At 41.3% G+C, this 23,020-nt stretch overlaps 1 protein-coding gene and 1 pseudogene across 1 annotated transcript; both read right to left on the bottom strand.

Annotated features, from left to right (window-relative positions):
* Positions 1-409: 409 nt before the first annotated feature.
* LOC136120263 (protocadherin beta-3-like) lies at positions 410-2,741 on the bottom strand. Its single transcript, XM_065873703.1, is given in 4 exon segments — positions 410-898; positions 901-1,684; positions 1,686-2,621; positions 2,623-2,741. Coding segments are annotated over 4 exon segments (2,328 nt in total).
* A 3,528-nt stretch (positions 2,742-6,269) lies between these two features.
* Positions 6,270-22,618, bottom strand: LOC136120261 (protocadherin beta-2-like; annotated as a pseudogene).
* Between the last annotated feature and the right edge of the window lie 402 nt (positions 22,619-23,020).

The following is a 23,020-nucleotide window of genomic DNA, read 5'->3' as shown; positions in this document are numbered from 1 at the left end:
ACCACAGACAAAGCTGCTTTAGGAGTATTATAAAGAATATTCCCTGACTATATTCAATAGGGTAAATTATAATATTGGTGGTTCAGAACTCTCTCTACATTGCTTTGGATAGAGAATTTGAAATGACTACCTTAAATAAACCTATTTGAAATCATCATTAAAAGATAATGCATTTATTTTTACTCACCTATTAGAAAAAGAAAGAGGCATTAATACTGGATTGAAAAGGTAGGAAGCAGATGAAAAAAAGAACATGCAGGGTTAACTAGACAGAAAGTAAAATCAAGATATAAACAAAATACTATATCAACTCAAGAGCCTTGACTTAAAAGAAAGCATTCATAGCCAGACAACTTTCTGATTCTTCTGTAAATGAAACCTACGCTATTCTTGCAATTGCCTTTTTGCACTAGCCCTGCCCAGTGTCTTGAACCAGACCACTAGGGAGAATCGGCTTCAAGACGTTAAACTCATTTAACCCGGAGCCTCCCGTCAGACACACCTCGTACTGGTAGCTCTGGGACAGGGTCCCCGTGCCGCTGACGTCCACCAGGTGGCCCGGAAAGGGGCCCTCGGGCACCGTGCAGCGACCCACCGAGGCCGCCCCGCCGCTCCTGCACAGTCGCACCGCGACGAACGCCAGCACCGAGAAGAGGAAGAGCGACGACACCGACGCCAAGGCGACCACCAGGTAGGCGGTGAGCCGGACGGCCGGGATCGCGTCCGCCGCTTCCGCTTCCGGGGCCGGCATGTAGGGCCGCGAGAAGCCGTCCACCAGCGGCACGTGCAGCGTGACGCTGGCCGAGAGCGGCGGCTCGCCGTTGTCCTTGACCAGCACCAGCAGCCTGTGCTTGGCCGCGTTGCGCTCGCTCAGCAGCGGGGCCGTGCGCACCTCGCCGTGTTGTGCGCCCACACGCCCAACAGGCCGGGCTCCGTAGCCTTGAGCAGCTGGTACGACAGCCAGGCGTTCTGGCCCGAATCGCCGTCCACCACCACCACCTTGGTCACCAGGTAACCCGCCTCGACCGCCCTGGGCACCAGCTCGGTGCAGGGCGCCGAGGCGTTCTGCAGCGGGTACAGCACGAAGGGCGCGTTGTCGTTGTCGTCCGCCACGAGCACGCGCACCAGCGCCTGGCTGCTGAGCGCGGGCGAGCCGCGGTCTGCGGCGCCCACGCGGAACTCGAACGCCCGCAGGGCCTAGTAGTCCAGGGACCTCAGGGCGAACAGGTGGCCGTTGTCCGGGTTGATGGACACCAGGGAGGCCAGGGGCACGTGCGCGTCGAGGGTTGGCAGCAGCGAGTAGGTGACCTGGGCGTTGGCGCCCTCGTCTCTGTCTGTGGCGCGGACGCTGCCGATATGCAGGGCGGGGCTGTTGTTCTCGCGGACGGACGGGGTGTAGGAGGTCTGGGTGAAGGCGGGGGCGTTGTCGTTGACGTCGGACACCAGCACGGTTATGTTGTGCTCGGTTTTCAGCCTGGGGGTTCCCAGATCTGTGACTGTGATGGTGATGTTGTACTCGGCTCTGATCTCTCTGTCCAGTTCTCCTTCTGACACTAGGGTATAAAAATTCTCTACAGATGGTTTCAGGATGAAGGGGAGATCGTTCTCGATGGAACACACCATTTTCCCATTGTCTCCAGAGTCTAGGTCGGAAACACTGAAAACAGCCACCACAGTCTGGCGAGTTCTCTGGGATAGGGCTGGTATTTGAGGACAAGGTCTGTTCTGGTGGGTTGTCGTTCACATCAACCACCTGAACTATCACTGTTGATTTTCCTGAAAGGCCTCCACCATCCTTGGCTTCTATGTCCACTTCGTAAGTATGGATCGCCTCAAAATTCAAATATTTGATTAGTCGGATATCACCAGTAATTAGATTTAGTTGAAAAGTTTTTCTGATTTCTTCAGAAACATGAAAAAATGCATATGATATTGTCCCCAAATTTCCTGTATCTAAGTCAGAAGCTGAAACAGTGACAATAAGAGAGTTAACGGGGCTGTTCTCTAGAACTTGAACCTCATAGAGGGACTGTGTAAATTCTGGGGTGTTGTCGTTTATGTCTAAGACCAGGATGTGAACCTGGACGGTCCCAGACCTCCGTGGGCTCCCGCCATCCAGCGCAGTGAGCATTAACCTGAGCTCTGGCTGCTCCTTACGATCCAGTGCTTTGTCTAGTACTAGTTCTGGGTACGTCCTTCCATCCCTACGACTGCGTGTGAGAACGTGGAAATGGGAATTAGGAGTGATCGTGTAGTTTTGGAGACTGTTTCTTCCCACATCCAAGTCTTCAGCATTACCCAAAGGAATTATTGTTCCTGGTGGAGTGTTTTCTAGGATTTTCAGCTGCATTTCATTTTCAGAGAATGCCGGAGAATGGTCATTTACGTCTGTCACCTGGAGCTCATTTGTAATAAACTGCAAGGGGTTTTGCAGTAATATCTGAAACTGCAGTATGCATGGTTCCTCCCGGTCCAATTTCTCATGCAGGAGCAAATCACCGGTCTGATGGTTGAGCTGAAAATACTGTCTGTTCCCTTTAGACACAACTTGGGCCCCTCTCGCGGCCAGTTTCCCTACACTCAGCCCCAGATCCTTTGCTAGATTGGAGATGAAAAACCCCCTCTTTTTCCTCAGCCACAGAGTAGCGTCTCGACTGGGACCCAGCCAGAGACCCACCCAGAAAAACAAAGAGAAACAGGACTTGCCTTTGTCTAAGAAAGCGCTCTCCTCCGGCCTCCATTGCATTTTCTGCCCTGTTCTTCCGAGAAATATTGTCAAGCTAGCCTCCAACAGCACTGGGAAACGCAGTCTTTTGCCTCCTAACCTTTGAAGAAAACCTAGCGAATAATCCTTACCAGAGTCTTAGATTTGCTTGCTTAAAAATCTACCCCGGCTCACAACCCCTTGTTTACTGCACTGAATCATTGTGTTACAGAGTATATACACAGTGCCTTCGGTTTAATTCTCCTTCTTAGTCAACAGCGCCGCCGTGCGTTCCCTCACAGTTTTAAAATCTTGGAGAAGGTGATGTTTGCTGGGCTTTTTGTTTTGATTTTTTTAATCGCTTATTCCCTTTTATCAAACCGAGTTGATGCTACTGTAGGAATTTCTTCTGTTATATGGTTCAAATAAACACAATCTAGGGAGAAGAAATGCGCTCTTATCTAAAAGAAGTGACTGTCCCTGGTAGAGTCCCATTTCCATGATTTTGCGGAAGTGGGCACCTGCTAGAACTACTCACCCCACCTCCTGTAATTATTACAGAAAAAGTTTTACAAGATTTTGCTCTAAGTGATGAAGCTTCGCTTTCCTACTTGTGTTTTTCTTTATCTTTCAAATTTTGGAAAATGCACACAAGTTGCATTTATACTCAGAAAAATGCTACGAAAAGACAACCTCAAGCAAGGTGATAAAAAATTATAATAGGTCATGTCAGGGGATATATCCAGAGACCACAAATGCCTAATTCTTTCCACATTTTCGCACTCACTCAAGGAACACAGAGCTTTCTCCTCTTCCTATTTCACAGTAATTCTATGATTACTGGTTTCATCTGTATTAACTCTTTAATCTACATAACTGTATTTCACCTGTGGAAACCCATATTTATTGCGTTTGTAGAAGTTAGATGTATTGTAATAAGACAGACTATGTCTATATATCTTATAGAGTTTCCCATCTAATGGGGTGAACAGAGTTTAAACAGATGTTTAAACAGTACTATTCAGGAAATGTATAATGAGTGCACTGGAAGTATACAATATGGAGACCTAACTTAATGGGGGGGGGATTCAGAAAGTTTCCCAAAGATGTCCCATTTCATCTGGAATATGAAGGATGAGAAGAAGTTTGCCAGGCTAAAACTAAAATGGGAAGATTCCATATATAAGGAATGCAAAGGCCTGGGGACAGTAAAGCATAGCTATTCTAGATAATGAAGGTAGGATAGTGTACCCAAAGTTTAGTGTCTCAAGAATAAGTGTGGGGCTTCCCTGGTGGCGCAGTGGTTAAGAATCCACCTACCAATGCAGGAGACACGGGTTCGAGCCCTGGTCCAGAAGATCCCACATGGCGAGGACTAAATTAGCCCGCACGCCCTAGAGCCCGTGCTCTGCAAGAACAGAAGCCACCACAATGAGAAGCCCATGCACCACAACGAAGAGCAGCCCCCACTCGCCGCAACTAGAGAAAGCTGGTGCGCAGCAACGAAGACTCAACGCAGCCAAAAATAAATAAATAGACATTAAAAAAAAGAAACATAAATATCACCTATTAAAAACAAAGAGTAAGTGGGAAGAGAAGGCTGGACAGGGAGGCAGGGGCCAAATAATAGGTGGCTGGATTTTATTCTAAGAGTGAAAGGAAGCTATTGCAAGGTTTTGGGCAGAGCAACGAAACAGCACAAATATCATGTGTTCACTATAGCTTCTTCACAATTATAAGTAATGTTGTATGAAGGACCATTTATTAAATTTACTCTTAATATTAGTGATACTAAAAATAACAAAATTACACTTCTTATCCTTATGTTATCTTATTTGGACATAACTGCAAGCTATTTAAATAGCTGTTATCATTTCTGGGGGGACAGAAATTATACGACTTATCCAAGATCCAACAGGTAATAATTTGATACCAAGATACTTCTCTATACGAATGCTAAACTCAAAATGACACCTTTAACTTTTATATTATAATTTTAATAGTATGTTCAAATAAACATAAAATAATATAAAAATTTAAAGACAGTCTGAAGAACATTAAAAATTAAAATTCCGTTTTAATGTGTGGATCAGAAATTGAACTGCAAGAAATAAATAAGAATAAAGAAAGTTAAATGAATCATTTAAGGAATTATGGAAGGAAAATATAAATCATAAAATTGAAAACACAATTTCCCCATGTGGATTCCTTAAGCTAGTGGGCAGGAGAGGAGATTAAAATTAAGCAGAAAAAGAAAAAGGAAAAATATCTTGAAGGAAGGAGACACCAAGCACTAATAACGGCACAATGTTTGAATAACAGTGAAGTTCTGTTAATAACCAAAAATTAAATCAGAGAGCATTTAATTCCAGCAGAATTTGTCCTGTGAGTATTTTAATGTATTTGAGTGTCAGTATATCACAGATAAAATAAAGACATTTCTTTCCTTCAATCAGTCATTTAAAAGTTTTATGAAGAACCTAGTCTTGCAGTCATTGTGCTAATCATGCAGTAAATGGAGAGCTACTGAGAAACATAACTCAAGCACTAAAAAGGAAACCAAAAAGCATTGAAAAGTCCAGGAAACTGAAACGGGGAAAATGGAAGTAGTCAGTGAAAAAAAATAGAATGAGCAAACCAAGATAAATATTTTTTCCATGGGCTTATTTCCAATTGAATCATAAATGCTCCAGATATTTTTTTAAAATGCAATGCCAAATTACGTATGAAGTTTCTAAAATTTGGTCATAGACAAAAACATGCACTCTCTCAGATCTTTTGGATTTTAATGAAGTACTCAAAGAATAGATGGTTTTAAATAATTAAAACAGATTTTTAAATGGAGGGATTGAAACAGTCAGAGGTTTTAAAATTTTTAATAAAAAGCATGAATAATTAGCATGTCTGAAAATGACTGGACATGGTATTTATTTAACTACATTTTAGACTATTGGTAGTTGATTTATTGAAGACTTTTAATGTGAATGATTTGTAGAATCCAACAGTCAAGGTTTTCACAATCTCTGAAGAATCATAATTATCAGGTATGAACATTTTAAGGAAGTATATATTTAGAAAAGTGTGAGAGGGTGCTTTGTTATTCATGAATGTACCTATGTTAATGGTTTTAGCCAATGTGAGTTCGCAGGAAGAAAGTTTAAACTAGCTTAAGAGACTACTCTATACAAACACAAATATTCTGGGTAGGAGAAAGTAACCCTGTGTACTTATTGCAAACGTTCAAAAATGTAGGAATGCAAAAATTACCTAGGGACTATGGAAGGTGAATTTTGAAAAAAGTGCTCTAAAAATTAAAGACTTCAGAAAATACAAAATATACTTTCACACATTAAATCGAATTAAGTTACAGTGATATTACAGTAAAAAGGAAAATCTGCATTCATTATACCACAGAGCAGCACATCTAGAAACACCAGTAACATGCGCTGAATTGGAATAAGATAGTTACATTTCAACTACAAAGAAAACAACTCCAATGGGCAAGGCAGTAAAAAAGGACTTTCCACAATTTAACTGAGATGGCATCATAGACCCTTATTAAAATTTAACTGAATTCAAAACTATTCCTGAAACTGGGGTTTACCTCACTAACCCTCTCCTCATCTTGAGTAAGGAAGTTTGGGATAACCGGCTTGAGGAATTTGAAAGTCCTAGAGCCTCCCGTTAGACACACCTCGTACTGGTAGCTCTGGGACAGGGTCCCCGTGCCGCTGACGTCCACCAGGTGGCCCGGAAAGGGGCCCTCGGGCACCGAGCAGCGACCCACCGAGGCCGCCCCGCCCCTCCTGCACAGCCGCACCGCGACGAACACCAGCACCGAGAAGAGGAAGAGCGACGACACCGACGCCAAGGCGACCACCAGGTAGGCGGTGAGAGGGTCGGTCGGGGCCACGTCCGCCGCTTCCGCTTCCGGGGCCGGCAGTTAGGGCTGCGAGAAGCCGTCCACCAGCAGCACGTGCAGCGTGACGCTGGCCGAGAGCGGCGGCTCGCCGTTGTCCTTGACCAGCACCAGCAGCCTGTGCTTGGCCGGGTCGCGCTCGCTCAGCAGCCGGGCCGTGCGCACCTCGCCGTGTTGTGCGCCCACACGCCGAACAGGCCGGGCTGCGTAGCCTTGAGCAGCTGGTACGACAGCCAGGCGTTCTGGCCCGAGTCTCCGTCCACCGCCACCACCGTGTTCACCAGGTAGCCCGCCTCGGCCGCCCTGGGCACCAGCTCGGTGCAGGGCGCCGAGGCGTTCTGCAGCGGGTACAGCACGAAGGGCGCGTTGTCGTTGTCGTCCGCCACGAGCACGCGCACCAGCGCCTGGCTGCTGAGCGCGGGCGAGCCGCGGTCGGCGGCGCCCACGCGGAACTCGAACGCCCGCAGGGCCTAGTGGTCCAGGGACCTCAGGGCGAACAGGTGGCCGCTGTCCGGGTTGATGGACACCAGGGAGGCCAGGGGCACGTGCGCGTCGAGGGTTGGCAGCAGCGAGTAGGTGACCTGGGCGTTGGCGCCCTCGTCTCTGTCTGTGGCGCGGACGCCGCCGATGTGCAGAGCGGGACTGTTGTTCTCGCGGACGGACAGGGTGTAGGAGGTCTGGGTGAAGGCGGGGGCGTTGTCGTTGACGTCGGACACCAGCACGGTTATGTTGTGCTGGGTTTTCAGTCTCGGTGTCCCCATATCTGTGACGGTGATGGTGATGTTCTATTCGGATCTTGTTTCTCGGTCCAGGGCTGTGTTTGTGGCTAAGTTTAGTAAAAATTCTCAACAGAGGGTTTAAGAATGAAGGGAAGATCGTCTTGGATGGAGCAAACCATCCTTCCATTGTCTCCAGAGTCAGGATCTGAAACGCTGAATACAGCAATTACAGTCTCCTGCAAGTTTTCTGGGATCTCAGTGATAAGCGTTGCCATGGTCAGTTCCGGCGGGTTGTCATTCAGATCCATCACTTGGACAAACACCACACAACTGCCCGAAAGGCCCCCACCATCTGTCGCCTGAATATTTAATGTATAAGTCTGAATAGATTCAAAATCCAGTTCCTGTGTTAAAAGGAGTTCTCCCGATTTTGCATTTATTCCAAATGTTTTCCGAATATCCTCAGATGCTTGGGAAAGTACATAAGATATTTCTCCATAGGTTCCAATATCTAAATCTCTGGCAGAGACAATGGCAACCTGGGATCCAATGGGGCTGTTTTCTAGGACATGCGCCTCATAGTGCAGCTTTGCAAACTCGGGGGCATTATCATTGATGTCTAAGACTTCAATGCGATTAGGGCGGTCCCAGACCTGGGTGGAATCCCGCCATCCAGTGCTGTGACGGTTAATCTGATCTCAGGCTGTTCCTCTCTATCCAGTGCTTTGTCCAGCACCAGCTGTGGTAATATTGTGCCGTCGGAACTGTCTTGTAATTTAAGATGGAAGTGGGAATTGGGGCTGACTGTGTAACTTTGGAGACTGTTGCTTCCTACATCTAAGTCCTGGGCACGCTCTATTAGGAAAGTAGTTCCAGGAGTGATACTTCCTGAAATTTTCAATATTATTTCTTTGTCAAGGAAAACTGGAGAATGATCATTTATGTCCCTAATCCGTAGCTCAGCCTGGAAAAACTTCAAGGGATTTTCCAGTAACATCTGGAAAGGTAGTACACCGGTTCGGTAGGGCCACATAGCTCCTCCCGGTTCAGTTTCTCATTTAACAACAAATCCCCGGTCTGCCTATCAAAATGCAAACGCATTTTTTTCCCTTTGGAAACGACCCGGGGGGCCCGCGCAGCTAGATCATCTACCTCCAACCCCAAGTCTTTCAACAGATTGGCCACAAAGGAGCCACTGTCCATGTCCTCGGCCACTGAATAACGCCTAGGCTCAGAACCAGCCTGAGCTATGCCCAGCCAAACAAAGAATATCAAGACTTGCCTTTGTTTCAGAAAGCGTTTCTTCCTCTCTCCTGCCTCCTTTGCTCTCTCGTCTCCCAGCAAACTTGACCCAGCTCGGATTCACGTTGTCGCTGATCTGTCTCCCACTATCACTCAGACACTGGGATAAGTGGAGATGCCTATGGCCCTGGTTTCCCGGAGCAACTGCCTTAGAAAGCCTCCTTTTCCTGCTTGCTTCTTTAGCAGAGCATCTGGCTAGAGGAGCGCAGACTGAGGAGCTTTCTTCCTTCTACTTCTAGTGCTGCGGCGCCACCCTGCGTCCTTTCTGAGTGTTTATTTTTTCCAAAACATTAAGGAAATCCCAATCGTTTCTTTCAGACTGATGGCAATCTAAATGGAATATTTTCAAGTAGTGTCTCTCAATGTACCGAAGTAACAATAATTCCATATTAACTAAAATCTAGTCCCTAATAACTTTTTAAAATTATCCTTCCATTATCCTCCCCCGGTTTTCTTCAACTTAAATAAGAATTCATATTCACTCTTGAATTCCTTTTACAAATGCACTTATTTTCTTAACCACTTGACATAAGGAATGTCTTAGAAAATTTGTTTTTAAACCAAGTTTCATGGTTGTATTGGTGTTACATCTGTTTATTCTAGAACAGTCCCCTGTATTTTATTGATATTGAACTTTTTGAAGTGTCCAGATCAGTTGTCTTATAGGTAAACAAAACATAAAAATAGCTAAGGCATTGGTACTTGTGACTATAAATTAACAATTAGCTATGCTTCAGAAGAAAAGAAAACACTACTCAAGATAGAGCAATAAAACAACAACTATAGCATTATTCAGAAAGGGGGTGTTTCCTCTGCTTTTTACCCAGAGCCAAAAAAGCAAGAATGCCAAGGGTGATAGCTGTCTCCACATACTATCTTGTTTTTAGCTTCAAAGAACCTAATTTAATTGGAGATAAGGTGATGTTAAAGAGATGTATCTCCCGTCTCTCTGTCTTGCATTAGGTTGGCAGGATATGGGGATTTTTTTTTTTTTTTTTTTACATTCAATGGAAAGAAAATTCTGGAAGGAAGGACCAAGGCATTTTCTTTTTATTCCAGAGTTCTGAGATAATCCTTAAAGAGGTGAAGTCTTCTTCTGGAAGTACTTGTAGGATGAGCAGGTAAGTGTCAACATCACCAATTTTATGGAATTGTCATCCAACATCTTTTACATGAAGAAAGGTATTTCTGAAACTACTTCCTATGTAAATTGCCTGAATGTTTGCCATGTAGCCATGAAGTTGCCTGGTAATTTTCTTGCAGTGGATGTTTATAATGCACAGATATGAGTGGTATTTAAAATGTGTGGTGAGTACGCACCAGAGATTGGAGAATTCAGTGAGCCTGGAGAATTCTGTGAACAGCTCCTTAATAGACTGAGATTAAATCTTGAGCAGGCTTTGACAACCAGGTTGCTGAAGAGCATGCATCTCAAAGGTTGTCACTGCTTGTCACGATCTGGACCTTAGGAGGTCTGAGACTAGTGTTGATACCTACCATTTTCTTCTGTGAGAGTTAAACTTACCATAGGTTGTTCTTCATCCAGTGATTTTTCCCCCAAGAATGGGCAAATTACTCACCCCACTATTGCATCGCCTATTATTGTGAAATTAAACTCCCTGTGTGGTTTCCAATGGTGGCAAATTCAACCGAATCTCATGCACATCCCCATGCACATTCTGAAACATTCACAAGAATTTTTCGAAGGGGCAACATCTCAGATTCATGGATTTTTCTCAGAAAACAAAAAAGTTTACAGGTAATACTTGGAAATGTATAGTTTCTATAGGTCTGGCTTCCTATTCGGGAGGAAAGGCTCTTCTGTGGGTGTATCTAAAATATTCTTTGATCTCTTAATAGTTTAGATCCACCCACAGAAGAGCCTTTACTCACGAATCTTTGGTCAATTTGGAAACCACCTTGCTCAGGTCTGTCTGCCCGCCGCTACGCAGACACTCCCCTTTCCGCTGCGAGGCCAAATCTCCAGGAACCGGCTATAAAAAGCAGCCTTCCTTTTCCTGGACTGCTTACGCTACGCCCAGGAAGAAAAGGAAAACTCACCACTTGCCTTTTTCTGCTGGATTTTCTCTCAGTTTCCAGCATAGCCTCTTTGACTGCGTTGTCTTTAATGAAAGAAGCCTTCGGAAGTCTTCCAGTAGGGATAACATCAACATATATCTAGTTCCCATTTGTTTGAAGATAGGTCTAAACTCTCAGCTTGCTGCCGACGTTTTCCAAGGCGCGTCAACCCCCAGCCCCTCTCAGTTTTGTCTTTTGTAAAATGGGGTCTGTGGCAAGCGCCTGGCTCCACCTCCATTTTTAGCCTGCAGCGCCGCCAGGCGTCTGAACTGCAAACCTGGTTTGTACAGTGCTTTCCCTCAGAAACTGTCAAAAACCAAAAAACTGTTCGTGTCACGTGGTCTAGTGGCACAGTTCTTACCTCCTGGTAGTTTAAATTACTTCTCCGGCTTTTGGTTTAGCTAATTACAATTTTTAATTAGTATACGGCTTTCTTATCAGCCAGCTGTACAATTTCTTTTGAGAGTAATTTGAATTTGATTTCTTCCATTTTAGACAGGCCAGTCGTTTGGCTGTACATTCACTGAGTTTTTAAATTCATCGGCAGGTCTTTATTACACAACAGATTAATTTCAGGCACTGTGAAAGGCATTAGGGATCTAAAATGGAATAAAGCCTGGTACTTACACTCCAAGAGGTTACAGCCTAGAAGTAAAGTAAAGCGATAATTACTGTAGTGAGTCATAAGTGCTAGGACAGAGATTCGCACAGGCACTCTGAAGTACTCAAAAGGAATATTTAAGTAAGAACAGAAATGGGGTATCAGGAAAGATTCTCAGAGGAGGTGAGGTTCGAGCTAAGTTGAATTTTATGGTACCAACTTAAAAAGAAACCCATTGAAATAGTTTTCTACTGCAGATAAAGTATTTCTGATTTTACAGGAAAGAAGATTTACTCAAATGATGGGAACATCATGGCTTATTTGGGATACAGTCTTTTACTCAGTCAACATCACAGAGTTCTGTATGACGTGTTGTGGGGTGACAACTAACTAAAAGACTAGGGCTGGGCCCTTGTTTCCTTTTTCAATTTGCTCATCTATCTAATACGCAACTTAAAGGAGAGTCCTAAGCATGAGTATGTGCGTGTATGAGTGGCTTGTTCTGTTAACAATATCTTTAGGAGATATTTTTGAGTGGTGATTAAGAGCACAGACTTTTATGTCAGGAAATATTCAAGTACTGGCTCTGCTACATCGTATATGTTAAGTTAGGAAAATTCTTTACTCTCTCCAGACTTCAGTTTCCTCATCTGAAGGAAAAAAAAAAAAACACAACGGATGTAAGGATGGTATCTACTTCATGAATTTGTAAGAACTAAGTGAAACAATGCTTATGAAATAGCCTAGTGCTTGGAACATCGTAGTGTTTCATAAGTGCTAGCTATTTTAAGTGGTGATACAATGAAAACAAGGAACTTATCTACATAGTTCGGTTTACTCCTACCAACAAATGTAAGTCTAAATGAGTCCCTTGTGTATGTCGGTGGGAATGTAAATTGGTGCAGCCACTATGGAAAAGAGTATGGAGGGTCCTCAAAAAAAGAACTATCATATGATCCAGCAATTCCGCTTATGGGTATATATCTGAAGGAAATGAAATCACTATCTCGAAGAAATATTTGCACCCCTATGTTCATTGTAGCATTATTCACAAAAGCCAAGACATGGAAAAAACCTAAGTGTCCATCCATGGATGAATAAAGAAAATGTGGTGAGTATATATACATGGTAATTATGTCAGAAAAAGGATATGTTGACTGACCTTACTGTAGTAAACATCTTGCAGCAGAAAGGGGAATATTAGAGTAGTGGCAAGAGGACAGACCCAAGCAGGGTGGTTTACAAAGAAACCAAAGAATATCTTAGATCCACCCACAGAAGAGCTTTTGGTTCCAAAGGGAAGGCAGATGTATAGAAGCGCCACATTTCCAAGTATTACTTGTAGACTTCCTTTCTGTATTCTGAGAAAAATCTATGAATCTGAGATGTTCTCCCTTTGAAAAATTCTTCTAGAGTACCAGAATGTACATGAGGAAGTGCATGAGATTTGCGTGAATATTCCATCACTGGAAACTACACAATCAGTTCAATTTCCGTTTTGTTGTTGTTGTAATTATGGTGACAATATTGAGCTCCCCTCTCATAGCAACTTTCTATTATTGAAGTATAGTTGATTTACACTATCATGTTAGTTTCAGGTGTACAGCAAAGTGATATAGATATACATACATACATATTTATATATTCTTTTTCAGATTCATTTTCATTATAGGTTATTACAAGATATTGAATATAGCTCCCTGTGCTATATAGTAAATCCTTGTTGTTTATCTGTTTTATGTATAATACTGTATATCTGTTAATCCAAACTCCTCTTTTATCTCCTCCCCCTTCCCCTTGAGTAACCATAATTTTGTTTTCTGTGAGTCTTTCTAATTTGTAAACAAGTTTATTTGTATTATTTCTTATATTCCATATATAAGCAATACCAGATAATATTTGTCTTTCTTGCTCTGACTTACTTCACTTTCTATGATAATCTCGAAGTCCATCCATGTTGCTGCAAACGGCATTATTTCATTCTTTTACACGGCTGAGTAATATTCCTTTTGTATATGTACACCACATCTTTATCCATTCATCTGTTGATGGACATTTCCATTGTTTCCATGTTTTGGCGATTGTGAGTAGTGCTGCTATGAACGTAGGGGTGCGTGTATCTCTTTGAATTATAGTTTTGTCTGGATTATGGCGAGGAGTGGGATTGCTGGATCATATGGTACTGTATTTGTAGTTTTTATAGGAATCTCCATGCTGTTCTCCATAGTGGCTGCACCAATTTACATTCCTACGAACAGTGTAGGAGGGTTGCCTTTTCTCCACACTGTCTCCAGCATTTGTTATTTGTAGCCTTTTTTTTTTTTAACATCTTTATTGGGGTATAATTGCTTTACAATGGTGTGTTAGTTTCTGCTTTATAACAAAGTGAATCAGTTATATATATACATATGTTTGCATATCTCTTCCCTCTTGCGTCTCCCTCTCTCCCACCCTCCCTATCCCACCCCTTTAAAAGATGGCCAGTCTGACCAGTGTGAGGAGGTACCTTATTATAGTTTTCATTTGCATTTCTCTAATAATTAGCGATGTTGAGCATCTTTTCATGTGTCTGTTGGGCATCTGGATGTCTTCTTTGGAAGTCATTTGGGTCTTCTGCTCATTTTTTGATTGGGTTGTTTGTTTTTTGTTTGTATGTTTGTTTGTTTTTTGGTATTAAGTTGTATGAGCTGTTTGGATATTTTAGAAATTAAGCCCTTGTTGGTCGCATCGTTTGTAAATATTTTCTCCCGTGCTGTAGGTTGTCTTCTTGTTTTGTTGATGGTTTCCTTTGCTCTGCAAAAGCTAATAAGGTGGATTAGGTCCCGCTTGTTTAATTTTGCTTCTATTTCTTTTGCCTTGGGAGACTAATCTAAGAAAATATTGCTATAATTTATATCAGAGAATCATTTACCTATGTTCTCTTTTAGGAATTTTATGGTGTCCTGTCTTATATTTAAGTCTTTAAGCCATTTTGAGTTTATTTTTGTGTATGGTGGGAGGGTGTACTCTAACTTCATTAATTTACATGTGGCTGTCCAGAGTTCCCTATACCAGTTGAGAAGAGACTGTCTTTTCTCCACTGTATATTCTTCTCTCCTTTGTCAAAGATTAATCGACTGTTGGTGTGTGGATTCATTTCCGGGATGCTTGTTCTTTCCCATTGATCTGTATGGCTGTTTTTGTGTCTGTATCACACTGTGGGTTTTTTTAATAACATTTTAAAAATTTTGGATTGCACATGGGCAAGGGCGAGGGATCTGGTGTGTGTTTGTGTGTGTGTGTGTGTGTGTGTGTGTGTGTGTGTGTGTGTATGTGTTTTCCACTCATTGTTTTCAGAGCTTGGGACTGCTAAGGTCATTTCTTTGGTTGCGGCATAGGGGATCTTAGTTCCCTGACCAGGGATCGAACCTACGGCCCCTATATTGGGAGCACAGAATCTTAAACAATGAATCGCAAGGGAAGTCCCCACACTGTGTTTTTTGTAATTTATTTTATTGAAGCATAGTTGAGTTATGATGTTGTGATGATTTCTGATGTAGAGGAGAGTGATTCACTTTTACATATATACAGATACTTTTTCATATTCATTACTATTTATCGTAGGATATTGTGTATAGTTAAATGTGCTATACAGTAGTACCTCGTTCTTGATCCATTCTCTATATAATAGTTTGCATCTGCTAATCCCAAACTCCCAATCCATATCTCTCCTTCCTGGCAACCACAGGTCTGTTATCTATGACTCTGAGTCTGTTTCTGTTTGCAGATGAGTTCATTTTTGTCATATTTCAGATTCCACGTGTAAGAGATACCATATGGTATCCGTCTTTCTCTTTCCGACTTCCTTCACTTAGTTTTGGGAAGTGGTAGTGGGAAGATACTTTCCTTACCATGTCACGGAAACACCAGAATGAACGTTTTGGCCAACCCAATGTGATAATCTCTTGGTCCATCCATGTTGCTGCAAATGGCATTATTTCAGCTTTTTTTATGGCTGAGTAGTACTCCGTTATATATGTATATATACACCATATCGTCTTGATCCCTTCATCTCTTGACTGACATTTAGGTTGATCCCATGTCTTGCCTATCATGGGTAGTGCTCCTGTGAACCTAGGGGTGTATGTATCTCTTTAAATGATAGTTTTGTCTGGATGTATGACCAGGAGTGGAATTGCAGGATCATATAGTAATTCTAGCTGTACTTTTTTGAGGAACCTGCCTACTGTTTTTTATACTGGCTGCAACAATTTATATTCCCCCCACACAGCGTAAGAGGGTTACCTTTTCTACACACCCTCTCCAACATTTGTTATTTGTAGACTTTTTAATGATGGCCATTCTGACCCATGTGAGGTGGTACCTCAGTGTACTTTTGATTTGCATTTCTCTACTAACCAGTGATGTTGAGCATCTTTTCATGTGTCTATTGGCCATCTGGATGTCTTCTTTGGAGAAATGTCTCTTTGGCTCTTCTGTGCATTTTTGACTGGGATGTTCATTTTTCTTTTATACATTTGTTTGTATTAGCTGTTTGTATATTTTAGCAGTTAAGCCCTTGTCGGTCACATGCTTTGCAAATCTTTTCTCCCATTCCGAAGGTGATCTTTTTGTTTTGTTGATGCTTTCTTTCGCTATGCAAAAGCATATAAGGATGATTAGGTCCCATTTGTTTATATTTGCTTTCATTTCTTTTGCACTGGGAGACCGATCTAAGAAAATATTGCTGCAATGTATGTCACAGAATGTTTTGCCTATGTTCTAGGAGTTTTATGGTGTCCGGTCTTACATTTAAGTCTTTAAGGCATTTTGAGTTTATTTTTGTATATAGTGGGAGGGGGTGTCTACCTTCATTGATTTTCATGTGTGTGTCCTCATTCCCAGTACCACTTGTTGAAGAGACTGTCTTTTCCACATTGTATATACTTGCCTCCTTCATGGAAGATTAATCGTCCATTGGTCTGTGGATTTCGTGCCGGGCTCCTTCATCTGTTACAGTGATGTATCTGTTTTTTGCCTATACCACATTATGTTTCTTTTGCTTTATTTTATTGAAGTATAGTTCATTTACAGTGCTTTCTGCTGTACAGCACAGTGATTCAGTTTTACATATATATATATATACTTTCCACATTCCTTTTTAGTACAGTTTATCAGAGGATATCGAATGTAGTTTCCTGTGTTGTACAGTAGGTGCTTGTTGTTTATTTATTCTCTATAAAATAGTTTGCATCTGCTAATCCCAAACTTGCCATCCATCCCTCTCCCAGTTCCTCTCCCCCTTGGCCACCACAGGTCTGTTTTCTGTGTCTTTGAGTCTGTTTCTCTTATGTAGGTAAGTTCATTTGTGTCCTATTTCTGATTCCCTGTATAAGTAATATCACATGGTATTTGTCTTTGTCTTTTTGACTTCCTGCATGTAATATGATAATCTCTAGGTCCTTCCAGTTTGCTGCAAATGGCATTATTGCTTTATTTTTTACGGCTCAGTAGTACTCCATAGTATACATGTACTACATCTTTTTTTTTCCAGTTTTTAAATTTTATTATTATTCTACATCTTTATTGCAGTATAATTGCTCTACAATGGTGTGTTAGTTTGTACTTTATAACAAAGTGAATCAGTTATACATATACGTATGTTCTCATATCTCTTGCGTCTCCCTCCCTCCCATCCTCCCTATCCCGCGCCTCTAGGTGGTCACAGATTGCTGAGCTGATCTCCCTGTGCTGTGCGGCTGCCTCCCACTAGCTATCTATTTTACGTTCGGTAGTGTATATATTCCATGCCACTCTCTCACTTTGTCACAACTTACCCTTCCCCCGCTCCATATCCTCAAGTCCATTCTCTAGTAGGTCTGTGTCTTTATTCCTGTCTTACCCCTAGGTTGCTCATGACATTTTTTTTCTTAGATTCCATATATATGTGTTAGCATACGGTATTTGTCTTTCTCTTTCTGACTTACTTCACTCTGTGTGAGGGACTCTAGGTCCATCCACCTCATTCCAAATACTTCAATTTTATTTCTTTTTATGGCTGAGTAATATTCCATTGTATATATGTGCCACATGTTCTTGAACCATTCATCTGTCGATCGACAGTTAGGTTATTCCCATATCTTGGCTTGTGAATAGTGCTGCTGTGAACATAGGGGTGCATGTATCTCTTTGAGTGATAGTCTTGTCTGGATATATGCCAAGCACTAGGATTGCTGGATCATAATCTACCTCTTGTTGAACTTTTTGGAGGACACTGCTTACTGTTTCCTCTAGTTGCTACACCCATTTACATTCCCACCAATAGTGCGGGAGGGTTCCCTTTTCTCACACCCTGTCCAGCATTTGTTCTTTGTAGGCTCTTTAGTGATGGCCATTCTGACTTGTGTGAGGTGATACCACTTTGTAGTTTTGATTTGTGTGTCTCTAATAAGCAGCAATGCTGAGCATTTTTCATGTGTCCATTGGCCACCTGGAAGTTTTCTTTGAACAAATCTCTATTTAAGTCTTCTGCCCATTTTTGGATTGGTTGTTTGGTTTGTTTTTTGGTTTGTTTTGAGTTATATGAACTGTGTGTATATTTTAGAAGTTAATCCCTTGTCGGTTGCATCGTCTGAAAACATTTTCTTTCATTCTGTGGGTTTTTTGTTTGTTTCGTTGATGCTTTCCTTTGCTGTGGAAGAGCTTATAAGGTTGATTCGTCCCGTTTGCTTATTTTTGCTTTTAATTCTTTTTTGTTGGCCAGCTGATCTAAAAAAGCATTGCTAGGATTTTTGTCAGAGGATGTTTTGCCTATGATTTCTTCTAGGTGTTTTATGGTGTCATGTCTTTATATTTAAGTCGTTAATCCATTTTGAGTTTATTTTTGTGCTTAGTGGGAGGGAGTGTTCTAACTTCATTGATTTACATGTGGCTGTTTATCTTTCCCTATACCACTGACTGTAGAGACTGTCTTTTCTTCATTGTATATACTTGCTGCTTCGTCAAAGATTAATTGACTGTCAGTGTGTGGATTCATTTCTGAGCTCCTTATTTTGTTCCCGTGATCTATATGTCTGTTTTTGTGGCAATACCACACTGTGGGTTTATTTATTTTTTTTATTGAATTGTAGTTTTGTTACAACATTGTGTCCATTTCTGCTCTACAGCACAGTGATTCAGTCTTATTGACATATATATTCTTTTTCATATTCCTTTCCATTACAGTTTATCACAGGATATTGTATATAGTTCCCTGTTGTATACAGTAGGACCTTGTTGTTTATCCATTCTGTATATAATAGTTTGCATCTGCTAATCCCAAACTCCCTGTCTAGCCCTCTCCTAGTTCCTCTCCTTCTTGGCAACCACACTTCTGTTCTCTGTGTCTCTGAGTTTGTTTCTGTTTGCAGATGAGTTCATTTTGTCATGTTTCAGATCCCACATATAAGTGATACCATATGTATTTGTTTTTTTCTTTCTGACTTCCTTCACTTAGTTTTGGGAAGTGGTACTGGGAAGATGTTTTCCATACAATGTTATGGAAAGAGAGGAACGAACTTTTTGGCCAACCCAATGTGATGAATCTCTTGGTCCGTCCATGTTGCTGCAAATGGCATTATTTCATTCTTTTTTATGGCCAAGTAGTACTCTATTATATATATGTATGTGTGTGTGTGTGTGTGTGTATATATATATATATATATATATATATATATATATATATATATATATATATACACACCATATTGTCTTGATCCATTCATCTATTGACAGACATTTAGTTTGTTTCCATGTCTTGGGTATTGTGGATAGTGCTCCTATGAACATAGGGGTGCATGTATCTCTTTGAATGATAGTTTTGTCTGGATATATGTCAAGGAATAGGATTGCTGGATTATAATGTAACTCTTTTTGAACTTTTTGGAGGACACTGCTTACTGTTTCCCCTAGTTGCTACACCCATTTACATTCCCACCAGTAGTGTAGGAGGGTTTCCTTTCCTCACATCCTCTCCATCATTTGTTATCTGTAGAGTTTTTAGTGATGGCCATTCTGACTGGCGTGAGGTGGTACCACTTTGTAGTTTTGATTTGCATTTCTCTAATAATCAGCAATGTTGAGCATTTTTTGATGTGTCCATTGGCTGTCTGGATGTCTTCTTTGAAGAAATCTCTATTTAAGTCTTCTGCCCTTTTTTGGATTAGGTTGTTTGGTGTTTTTTTGTTTGTTTTGTTCTTTGGGTTTTGGTGGGGTTTTTTGTATTGAGTTCTATGAGCTCTTTGTGTATTTTAGAAGTTAAATAATCCCTTGTTTGTCACATCGTTTGAAAATATTTTTTTTTTATTCTGTACGTTTTTTTCTTCTTGATGCTTTCCTTTGCTGTGCAATTACTTATACAGTTGAGTAACCCCATTTATTTTTGCTTTTAATTCTTTTTTGTTGGCTGGCTAATCTAAAAAAATATCGCTTGGATTTTTGTTAGAGATATTTTGCCTATGATTTCTTCTCGGTGTTTTATGGTGTCATGTCTTATATTTAAGTCTTTAAGCCATTTTGAATTTATTTTTGTGTTTGGTGGGAGGGAGTGTTCTATCTTTATTGATTTACATGTGGCGTCTATCTTTCCCTATACCAGTTGCTGAAGAGGCTGTCTTTCTTCATATTATATACTTCCTGCTTCATCAAAGATTAATTGACTGTCGGTGTGTGGATTTTTTTCTGGGTTCTTTATTGGGGTACATTAATCTGTATGTCTGCTTTTATGTCAATACCACTCCGTGTTTTTATTTAGTTATTTTATTGAAGAATATTTGATGTGCAGGGATGTGTTAATTTTCTGCTCTGGTGCACAGTGCTTAGTTTAACTGTATAAAGATTCTTTTTCATATTCCTTTCCATTACAGAGTATCACATGATGTTTATAGTTGCCTGTGGTATATAGAAGGACGTAGTTAGCTATCCATTCTCTATGTAATAGTTTACATCTGCTAATCCCAGACTCCCAATCCATCTCCCCCCCATCATTCTCTCCCTTGGCAACCACTGGTCTGTTGTTTATGTCTTTGAGCCTGTTTCTGTTGTGTAGGTAAGTTCATTTGTGTCCTATTTCTGATTCCACATATAAGTGATATCATATGGTATTTGTCTTTCTCTTTTTAACTTCCTGCATTTAGTGTGATAATCGCTAGGTCCTTCCATGTTGCTGCAAATGGCATTATTTCATTTTTTTTATGGCTGATTACTAGTCCATTGTGTACATGTACCACATCCTCTTGATTCCTTCATCTGTCCATGGACACTTAGGTTGTTCCCGTGTCTTGGCTTGTGAGTAGTGCTGCTGTGAACATAGGGGTGCATGTATCTCTTTGAATAATAGTTTTATCTGGATATATGCCAAGGAGTGGGATTGCTGGATCATAATGTAACTCCTTTGGTACTTTTGGGGGGACCCTATTTACTGTTTCCCCTAGTGGCTACACCCGTTTACATTCCCACCAATAGTGCGGGAGAGTTCCCTTTCCTCACACCCTTTCCAGCATTTGTTATTTGTAGGCTTTTTGGTGATTGCCATTCTGACTGGTGTTAGGTGGTACCACTTTGTAGTTTTGATGCATTTCTCTAATAATTAGCATGTTGAGGATCTTTTTATGTGCATTTTGGTTATCTGTATCTCTTCTTTTGAGACATGTCTTTTGGCCTTCTGCTCATTTTTCAAAATTTTTCTGATATTCAGTTTTATGGCCTTATTCTCATTTTGTTCATTGTTTTGAATTTTTTTGTAGGCTTGTTTTAATTTCTTTCTTCTTTTGTTCTCCTGTGATTTGATGACTGTCTTTAGTGTTATGTTTGGATTTTTTTCCTTTTATGTGTGTATCTCTTCTAGATTTTTGGTTTGTGATTACCATGGGGTTTTTATAAAGCAATTCATATATATATATATATATATATATATGATTATTTCAAGTTGCTCATGTCCTACTTTCAATTGCCTTTTAACACCCTACATTCGTACTCTCCCCTCATGATTACTGTGTTTGATATACTTTATATCAAGTTGTTTTCGTGTATTCCTTAACTGCTTATCGTGGATATAGATGGTTTTACTTCTTTTATTTTTTAACCCTCTTACTAATGTCCTACTAACTTTGCAGGGATGATTTTCTACCTTTACTTTATGTTTGCCTTTACTAATGAACTTTTTCAGTTTGTAACATCCATGTTCCTATTTGTGACCTTTTCTTTTTTGATTATAGAATTTCCTTTAACATTTCTTGTTATGCTGCTTTAGTGGTGGTGAACTCTAGCTTTTGCCTGTCTTTAAAGCTTTTGATCTCTCCATCAACTCTGAATGAGAGCCTTGCTGGGTAGAGTATTCTTGGTTGTTGATTTTTCTCTTTCATCAGGTTAAATATATTGTGCCACTCCCTTCAATTTCTGCTGAAAAATCAGCTGGTAGCCTTATGGTAGTCCCCTGTGAGAGTTGGTTGTTGCTTTCTCCTTGCTGCTTTTACTACTCTCTTTAACCTTTGTCACTTTAAGTACAGTGTCTTGGCGTGTTCCTCTTTGTGTTAATACTGTACAGAACTCTCTGCACCTTCTGGACTTGGATGTCTGTTTCCTTTCCCGGTTAGGGAAGTTTTCAGCTATTATGTCTGCGAATATGTTCTCAGCCCCCTTTGTCTCTCTCTCCTCCTTCTGGTACCCCTATAATGTGAATGCTTGGTATTGTGCCAGAGGTCTTTTAAATTGTCTTCATTTCTTTTCATTCTTTTTTTTTTCTGTTCAGCATCACTGATTTCCACTACTCCATCTAGCTTGCTGATCTGTTCCTCTATATCATTTAGTCTTAGTCTCCTGTTGATTCCTTCTACTGTATTTTTTTTTTTTTTTTTGCGGTACGCAGACCTCTCACTGTTGTGGCCTCTCCCATTGTGGAGCACAGGCTCCAGACGCGCAGGCTCAGCGGCCATGGCTTACAGGCCTAGCCACTCTGTGGCATGTGGGATCTTCCTGGACCGGGGCACGAACCTGTGTCCCCTGCATCAGCATGCGGACTCTCAACCACTGTGCCACCAGGGAAGCCCTCTACTGTATTTTTTATTTCAGTTATTGTATTCTTGATTTCTGTTTGGTTGTTCTTTATATTTTCTAACTCCTTGTTAAGAACTTCTAACTTCTCACTCGGTGCAGCCATTCTTCTCCCGAGTTCTTTGATCAACTTTACGATCACTACCCTGAACTTCTTTTTGGTTAGATTGCCTATCTTCACTTAGTTCTTCTTCTGGGGTTTTATCTTGTTCTTTTCTCTGGAACATGTTTCTCTGTCACCTCATTTTGCCTAAATTGCTGTTTTTATTTTTATGTATGTGATACGTTGGTTATATTTCTCAACCTTGGAGAAGTGGCCTTTTGTAGGATATGTCCTATGTGTCCCAGCAGCACATGCCCCTCTTGTCACCCAAGCTATATGTTCTAGGGGTTCCCCCTATGATGGCCATGTGGGTCCTTCTGTTGTGGCAGGCTATATGGGTGGTATGCTAGGCTTGGTTGGTTCCCAGTCTGGTTGGTTGCCAGACCCTGCCTTATGTGGAGGCTGCTGTCTGCACATTGGTGGGTGAAGCCAGGTACTGGGGTTAGTGCTGGCCTACTGGTGGGCAGAGACAGGTCCTGGTTTCTGGTAGCAGGACCCAAGGGTTCTAGAGCTGGTATCTGATTGC

The sequence above is a fragment of the Phocoena phocoena genome, chromosome 3 (assembly GCF_963924675.1).
Source record: "Phocoena phocoena chromosome 3, mPhoPho1.1, whole genome shotgun sequence".
Classification (NCBI taxonomy): Eukaryota; Metazoa; Chordata; class Mammalia; order Artiodactyla; family Phocoenidae; genus Phocoena; species Phocoena phocoena.
Note: the sequence above shows the minus strand (reverse complement) of the source record. Positions and strands in the feature narration are given on the sequence as shown.